This window comes from Vanacampus margaritifer, chromosome 14, assembly GCF_051991255.1.
Source record: "Vanacampus margaritifer isolate UIUO_Vmar chromosome 14, RoL_Vmar_1.0, whole genome shotgun sequence".
Classification (NCBI taxonomy): domain Eukaryota; kingdom Metazoa; phylum Chordata; class Actinopteri; order Syngnathiformes; family Syngnathidae; genus Vanacampus; species Vanacampus margaritifer.
The window spans coordinates 3,134,533-3,142,642 of record NC_135445.1 but is presented as its reverse complement, the minus strand read 5'-3'; the positions used below and the strand labels follow the sequence as shown (position 1 = coordinate 3,142,642).

General features: G+C 41.4%; 1 protein-coding gene across 3 annotated transcripts in view; it reads right to left on the bottom strand.

Annotated features, from left to right (window-relative positions):
* Positions 1-1,935: 1,935 nt before the first annotated feature.
* The window catches only part of LOC144034130 (tenascin-like), a 36,691-nt gene continuing 30,516 nt past the window's right edge, over positions 1,936-8,110 (bottom strand). For 2 of the 3 annotated variants that reach the window (XM_077542689.1, XM_077542690.1), the window contains 12 exons: positions 7,231-7,503; positions 6,400-6,522; positions 5,878-6,021; positions 5,661-5,780; positions 5,443-5,580; positions 5,229-5,359; positions 5,002-5,134; positions 4,706-4,857; positions 4,530-4,626; positions 4,289-4,450; positions 3,011-3,174; positions 1,936-2,273 (listed from right to left, as the gene is read on the bottom strand). In XM_077542689.1, coding sequence (XP_077398815.1) covers positions 2,163-2,273; positions 3,011-3,174; positions 4,289-4,450; positions 4,530-4,626; positions 4,706-4,857; positions 5,002-5,134; positions 5,229-5,359; positions 5,443-5,580; positions 5,661-5,780; positions 5,878-6,021; positions 6,400-6,522; positions 7,231-7,503 — 1,748 coding nt within the window. In that variant the 3' untranslated portion in view covers positions 1,936-2,162. The remainder of the gene's footprint in view (positions 2,274-3,010; positions 3,175-4,288; positions 4,451-4,529; positions 4,627-4,705; positions 4,858-5,001; positions 5,135-5,228; positions 5,360-5,442; positions 5,581-5,660; positions 5,781-5,877; positions 6,022-6,399; positions 6,523-7,230; positions 7,504-8,110) is intronic. The other variant, XM_077542691.1, reaches the window with a different exon arrangement.

Here is an 8,110-nt window from a genome sequence, read left to right as displayed (position 1 = left end):
TTTTAAAGTTATACTAGGGTTAGGGTTTCAAATTTGGGTTTTGAACATGATTAGGGTTTCACATTAGTTTGAAGCTAAGGTTATGATTTTAACTCATTCACTGCCATTGACGGCTATAGACGTCAAAAATTATTTTGAACTATTTCTATTAATTTAAATTTTTTTCCCACTTTTGTTAACAAGAATATAAAAACCTATAATTTTTTTATTGTTTTAGAACAGATATAAAATTTGTGATTAATCGTGAGTTAACTAGTGAAGTCATTCGATTAATTACGATAAAAAAATTTAATCGCCTGGCGCCCCTAATTTTTAATAAGCTTTTCTTAAAAAAAAAAAAAAAAAGATTATTAATAATTAAACAAAACATTTGTGTTTGTTTAAAAAAATTTTTTTTAATAATCTTTTCTTAAAAAAAAAAAAAAAAAAGATTATTAATAATTAAACAAAACATTTTTGTTTGTTTTAAAAAAAAGGTTTTTTTTAAATTTGGTTAATCAGTCAGTTAAATTTTTTAATCGGAATTAATCGCATGACTTCACTAGTTAACTCACGATTATTCACAAATTTTATATCTGTTCTAAATGTACAAAAAAAATTCTAGGTTGTCATGCTCTTAACAAAAATGGAAAAAAAATGTTAAACTAATAGAAATTGTTAAAATGATTTTTTTAAAGTCTATTAGTGTCAATGGCAGTGAATTAGTTAAATTAGGGTTTTAAGATAACGTCAGGCTTTTAGATTAAGGTTGGGTTTAGGGTCACAAAATAGAACTTTGGTTACGGACGATGGATGCAACCGTGAGAATGTGTGACCCCACGTTTCAAAAGGTTGCGGTTAGGGTTTCAAAATAGGGCTTAGAGTTTCAAAGAAGGGTTTCAAACCAGGGGTGTGCAGAGAGGGTGCACCATCCAGCCTACGGATATAAAAAGACGGTCCACTGCATTTTGTAATAGTGCACGATATGCAGTGAAGGAATGTGTGAGGACTTGTGAGGACTTGTGCTGATTTATGCGCGAGAGATCGAGTGGCTGTCAATTCCCATCTTGCACTCGAGCTCTCAGTACAACGATTCCTAGAAAGAACAGAACACCCAAAACGTGTTGAATGCTGCTCGCCGTGTTCGAGCGAGGCCGCGTAAGCAGCGTGTCCTCAGGCCAGCTTCTACGTTGCAAACTAAATCCACTTCATTTATGCCGTTTCTCAAGAGCGTGCGTGTGTCCAACCAAGGATCCTCTAAAGTGTACACAAAGAATCCATAAAGTGTCCTCTTAGTATTCACTAAGTTTATGTAAATGTTGAACCGAATTGTAACAGAAGGTGCACACAAAAGACGCACAAAGGTTCCGTCAGTGTTGACAAAAGGTAGCTAACACAAGGTTCACAAATTTAAACAAATGGTCCAAAAGGGTCAATAAAGTGTCGACCTTAGTGACAACAAAAAGTCAACAAAGTGTCAGCAAAGTGTAAAATGGTCCAAAAAGTGCACACTAATGAGTAAAAGGTCACAAGGGTGTCAACAAAGTGGTCCAAAGGGTCTGCAAAGTTTCCACTAAATTCTCAAATATAAAGTTGAGCACACACTCACACGCACATACAAAAGAAAAAAAAGAAAAAAAAGACAGACATGTCGAATCGGTAAAATGACCGAATGAACAATACTGAGCTCTCTCAGATAAAAACATATAAAAAAATAAAAAATAAAATAAAGTTGAGCAAAGCATCAAATATCGGTTCAGTCATTTATTTCCTACTTTTTGTGTGTTATGAGGTAAACTAACCTGTACACGTTGTTGACAATGTTTTTTTTTTTTAAATAATCTTAAGAACATTTCAAATCTGTAGAAAAAAAATGCTGAAGGTAAACCCTATTAGAAACTGGTGAACACTGCCACCTGCTGGCGGTAAATGGAAATGAAGTTCAACATTATATACTTATTTTTTGAAACCAACACTTTATTTATTTTGCCCTGAAACTTTACAGTTCCTACTACATAGAAAGAAAGCTTAATTTAATGATGACTCGATTTAATGACTTCGTAATCATAATTGAACATATGATGATGATGTGCCAAATGGATGATGAAAACATTTGTCAGGTGTCTAGTGTTATTTTCTTTTTCTTTTTCTGGAGAGTATCTGGTGGAGCTGAGGTTTTCTCTCTACGATCTTTTCCTCCTGCTCTCGGGAATCCCGAAGTCGTTTGGTCGGAGTTTCATCTCGGCGAACTCGATGGAGGTCTCGTGTCCCTTCCAGTGGAACCAGTTGACGCCCTGTGGACGGCCGCAGTTTTGAGAAGTAACTTTAAGTAAGTACAAATATTTGGTTACTAGAAGTAAGTGTGTCACATGACCGCCCCCCCCCCCCCCTTGTGTGTTGTGAGCGTAACATCGAAGCTAACTTCATGTTAGCATTAAGCTAGCAGTCTTTCTTTGACTTGAATCAGAACCTCTGCTTTTGCCAGTCTTTTTTTTTTAACACAAGTATTTGTAAAGTAATCCCCCACAAATAGTGACCAATGTGGCCTGCCGAAAATGGCAACAACCAAAAAAGAAGAAGCAAAAAAAAAAAAAAAAAAAAAACTGTAAAATTTAATGAACGAACGCCGGTTGCCACAAGATGGCGGCACTACTTTCTATAAAACACGGCTAAGGCCTGTCTATAAAAGTAGAAATGTTTAAGTACTGATTCAACGTCTTTACTCCTTTACTTAAGCAAAGGTTAAAAAGAAAAAGTAAAAAAAGGTTGTAATGTACTGGATGCAGACTGAGCCCTGCCATAAAAATGCAACTGACGACCCCCATAAAAGATTTGCCTATCGATACCAAATAGCGGCAAAGCACTACTTTTGCCTACATGAAACTCCTTCTTCCTGTGCAAGCAAAATGCAAGATGACCCTAAAGCACTACTTATATAGTAGACCTTTTTTGGCATCATTGCTATTTAAAAAAAAAAAAAGAAAAAAAAAAAGACTATTCTTGGCGTCTCCGTGAGTCGACATTCGCGTACCTTACTGTGACTCTTGTCTCCGTATTTTCCCATCAGGTTGACGCGATGGCAGTTTTTGTACCAGAAGGCTCCCTTGTAGGACAAAGCGCAGTTGGTGACGGCGATGTCATTGTCGTTGTCGTAAGTGGAGAAGGGACGGCCCTGGTGGTATGTCATGGAGTCGCCTGGTACGCGGGGAGGAAGAGATTCAAATACATTTCGAAACTCCTTAAACCAATACCATATTTTTACAGTGCATTTGCAAACTAGTCACGGCATATATAAAAAAAAAAATCTTCCACAAGTTACAATCTTATTACAAGATTGATTAAATAAAAAATTCCCTTTAAAAGTGTAAACATAGTTAAGTGTCAAGAAAGGTATCACCACATGACAACAAAGGGTACGCTTTGGATCTCTATATATGGTACACAAAAAGTGTCCGGCAAATGGCAACTGTCAAAAACAAGGAAAAAAACAACTTGCAATCAGCCGCTCTTAATCTGTTGGTTTCATTTGGTAGCTCTCATTTGGTTTGGTAAATTTGTTTTGCTGGATTTCTTTAGCTTACTTTAGTTCATTAGTTTTCACTCCTTTTCATTCACTCACTAACTTTCCTTTGGTTATTTTTCATTCAGTCGCTCTTGGTAACCAACGACACCATTCGCCATTTTTTTGAGTGTGCTCACTTTAGCCTGTTAGCTTCCGTTCAGTAGCTTTTGCTAGATCTTTGTCACTAGGTTTCATTCGGTAGCTTTTGCTAGCTATCTTTGGTTCGCTCAATTTGGCCCAGGTTGTTTCAAGATGAAGATGATAAGGAAGATGGCGAACCATCTTTCTTGAGTATGTTTTCGTCCAGTAGCTTTCATTTGGTAGATTCTTCTCGCTTACGTTAGTGTGTTTTGGTCCTGACTTTTGCTAGCTGTCAATAGTTTGCTTCCGTTAGCTAGCTTCCACTCTGTAGCTCCAGTAGCTTCTGTTCAAAAAGCCTCTTCTCGCTTTCATTCACTTGATCATGTTCATTTGATTAGCTTCCGTTGAGCAGTTTCATTAACCCACTTTTGTCCAGAACTTTCTGCTCACTTTTGTTTGCTAGCTTTTGTTAGCTTGCTTGTGTTAGCTCGCTTCCATTCGGTAGCTTCTCTTTGGTTATTTCTGCTCGTTAACATTCACTAGCGTTCATTCGCTTAACCTTCGTTTACTAGCTTCACCAACTTTTGTTGTTTACTATGTCGTAGCTTCTGTTCCGTATAGCTTGTTTACAGTAGTTCCTTAAAAAAAAAAAAAAAAAAAGCCTACCTGCTGTTCCACTGTAGGCGCCGATGTAAAGCTTATAGCGCGTCCGGGGCTCTGCAATGGAGAACTTGTCATATTGGGCGTAGGCCGACTCTCCGCCATCCATCAGGTCCACACGCAGCACGTACTGGCCAGCAGTCGTGATCTTGTGAAGATTGCTGAGACCTGCAACAGTCAATCTGGTCGCGCGTCAGTGCGGGAAGGTGCAAAAATACTCAGTAAGTCAAAGGTAGAAGAAACGTACCCAGCCAGAACTCATCGTTCATGTTACCGAAACCAGCAGTGTAGTTCTTCCAGTTCCTGAAGAACTCTAGCCTTCCGTTTTGACGTCTCAAGAAGACCTGCAGAGGACATCGCCACTGAAATCTCACTTCAAAGCCAAATATCCCCAACTTTTTGGGAGTAATTCATCAAGCTCACCATCCATCCTCCGCCATCCGTCTCCATGTCGCAGTAGACCTGGATGACCTGGCTTTCAATGCCGGCCACGTAGATGGTGTACACGCCAGACGTGTTCTCCCCGTTCAGGAAGATCTGAGCGCAGTCTTTAGGGTACTTGTGCAATTGGCCCACTTAAAAGAGGAAAAAAAAATAAACAGATTTAATGAGGTTCAAGAAGGAGAACACTTTAGGAGTGGTTTGAAACCGTTTTCCAACAGAATGCAAGTCTGACAGGACTTAAGGACCATGACGGCGAAGACCTGACTAGTCCTTGCCTGTACTGAAGACTGTGTTTACGTGGTGACTCTTCTCAGCTTTGGCGATTGCTTGCAGTTGGACCGTGTACTCTGTGGACCTGGTCAGCTGGGCCATGTTGTACGAGGAGGCAGTCGGACTCAGCATGACCTCCTTTGAAATTTGCAACAAATTATTAAATCGCATCATTTTATCATTCGAACCCTCTGGATGGAAAAAGTTTGAGAACCCCACAGGTGTGTCATACCCGAGTTGAGCCATCTGCCGTGGAGAAGGTCAGGGAGTAACCGCTAATGGCGGCTTGCGGAGGCCTCCAAGTCAGAGTGGCGCTATCCGTTTGGATGTTGACAGCCGTCAGATCTCGAGGGGGGTCAACCTCTGGGAATACAGTTTCAAATCCAGGTTATCAAAGTGGTAACAATATTCAAACAATCTGAGTTCTACTCGGGAGTCGGGCCTACTTGTGGTAAATTCTGTGAGGACAGAAGCACTCATCTGCGCCTCCCTGGTGGCGAAGAGTTCCACGGAGTAGCGAGTTCCAGGAAGCAACAAGGCTATCTCCACTTCGGTTCCGGAAACGCGCTCCACGATCGGGGACACTGTGAGACACATCAGGTGGTCCCCATCACAGAAAATCAACACGGAGACAATTTCAAGTCAAGTAACAGAACAGACAAACCTGACTCGGAACTGTACGTTATTACGTATCCGTCCACCGGGGCTACAGACGGTTTCCACTGCAAGCGAGCGGAGTTGTCTGTGATGTTAACCGTGATCAGACCCTGAGGTTGATCCAAAGCTGTGTGTGGTGGGGGGGGATAGACATGAACGGTCTCATTAAAAAGTCATCGGAGTTGGCTGAGGAAAGAGACGGTTCTTTGGGTGTGTCGACTCACCAGTGGTTACAACGTCGCCGCTTGGGTCACTCTCCTCCAGACCCTTCACCGCACTGACCATCACCTGGTACATTTTGCCCGGATTCATGTTAGGCAGCAAAGCCTGTAGCACGTCGCCATCCACAGTTACGCTCATCTGGCTTCCTGTGGACATGAAAACACTTCCTTAAGGCAAAGATCAGATAAAGTCACACATATGCAAGTTTTAATTTTTAGGTCTCAAGCAAGTCCCAAAGTCCTTTTATCATGTTTGAAGTCAAATCAAGTCACATGTTATCTCAAGTAAATCCCTGTCTTAAGTCACGTCCCAAGTCAATTTGCATTATCAATACAGTCTTGTGAAATGAGGCTAAATTCAAACTTTCTAAGTCCAAGCCAAGTCTCAAGCCTTTCGGTTTTTGTCAGGTCAAATCATTAAATCAATTCTCAAGCCTTAGTTGTCACAATGACACGAGTCCTCATGTCTGCCCTAGGGACTCAGGACAAATTTTCGGGTCACCAAGATTGCTATATAAGCCTCACCTCCCTCAAATGGCATGTAGGTGACGTGATAGTTGTCTACGGCAGACTGAGGTGTGGACCAGTGGACCACGGCTGATGAGTCGGTCACATCAGAGAAACGAAGGCCCTTTGGAGTTGTCAGGCCTGGTGGAGGGAAAAGGGATTCAAAGATAAGAGGCGGCTGAAAAAAAGATGTCCAAGGACTGAGGTGGTCTGGTATTGGCGAGCTTCCACCAGAGTAACAAAGATGACTAATTGGCGACTTGATCCAAAGGTTAGTATAAAACAGTGGATTAAATTCTGAAAAGTTTAGTATAGAAGCAGTGGATCCAGTTCTGAGAGATTACAGAATTAACATAAGGCCACTGGACTGAGTCCTGAGAAGTTAGTATAGAACCAAAGGTGTTCCAGTTTTCAGGGTTCTCAAAGGTTAGTATACAAGCAATGGATCCTTTTCTGAAGGGTTCTAGAGTACAACCAGTGTATCCCGTTCTGAGAGCTCCCAGAAGTTAGTACAAGGCCACTGAAACGAGTTCTAAGAAGTTAGTATAAGAATGAGGGGCTTTAGTTCTGAAAGGTTCCAGAGGTTGATGTACAGCTATTGGATTCCGTTGTAATGGTTCCCAGACGTTAGTAGAGAATAACCAGATCCACTTGTGAGGAGTTCAAGGGGTTAGTTTGAAAAACTGGCTCCAATCCTGAGAGGTACCAGAAAGAACTGATCCAGTTCAGAGGGGCTTCAGAGGTTAGTGTAGAACCAGTGGATTCAGTTCCGAAAGGTTCAAGGGGTTAGGGTGGATCCAGTTTTGAGAGGTTCAAGAGTTGAATATGGAACTAGTGTAGTTCGAGTACCTGTCTGAGCAACCCCAAATATCGGTTGGGAGCGGTGGTCCAAAGAAAGGCCATAAAGTTCAATTTCGTACTCCGTGCCCGCCATGAGTCCTGTGATAAGCCTGGTTCGCTCATCGCCATGGACAACGTGCTCCTGAGGACGGTACAATCTCTTGCTGTCCCGCAGTTTGATCACAAATCTGTCAAAGAGGTCTTCGTCCGCCGCCCACGACACGCGGAAACTGTCGGCTGTGATGTCAGAGACAAAGAGGTGCTCCACCTCGGGTTCTGCCTCTGGGCCGGAAAGCAAAGTTTGTTGGTTCATTCATCCACTTGCCATCAAGATTTCAGAGAGAGAGAGAGAGAGATTAGAAGGCTCCTTCCTTTTTAGAATAGAGGCCTCCGATCAGGATGCAAGTGCAAGTCAGTCTGAGCAAAATGTAAAGAATGAAAGAGACATCGAGGCTTTTCAGAGTCTTTCAATTAAGTCAGTTTCAGACAGGAGCCGATCTGCTGGGAGGAACCCGAGTTCATTGCCATGCGTCCTCCCGCCAGCCGCGCTACCAGTGCATTCAAAGATAACGAAACAGATTAGAGGTTAGATCGACGGACACGTCATGCTCAGTGTTTTCCTTCCTCTGATAGTTTCGCTCCTCTTGATCTTCTGTGCTTTTTGTGTCCACCTCACATCACTAATTTTATCCTTGTTAATACAATTTTAATGAAACTTTCAGAGGTTGTAGATGTTTGTCTTTTTTTGTCATTTAAAACTACAGCTCTTTGTATATATCGATTGTCTACATCAAAGTGTAACTTTAGGCTCTATTGTGGCCACTTAAGCACAAATGAAACAAAAAAAGTTATTTAAATTATTTGTTAGAAACGGGATTACATCATATAA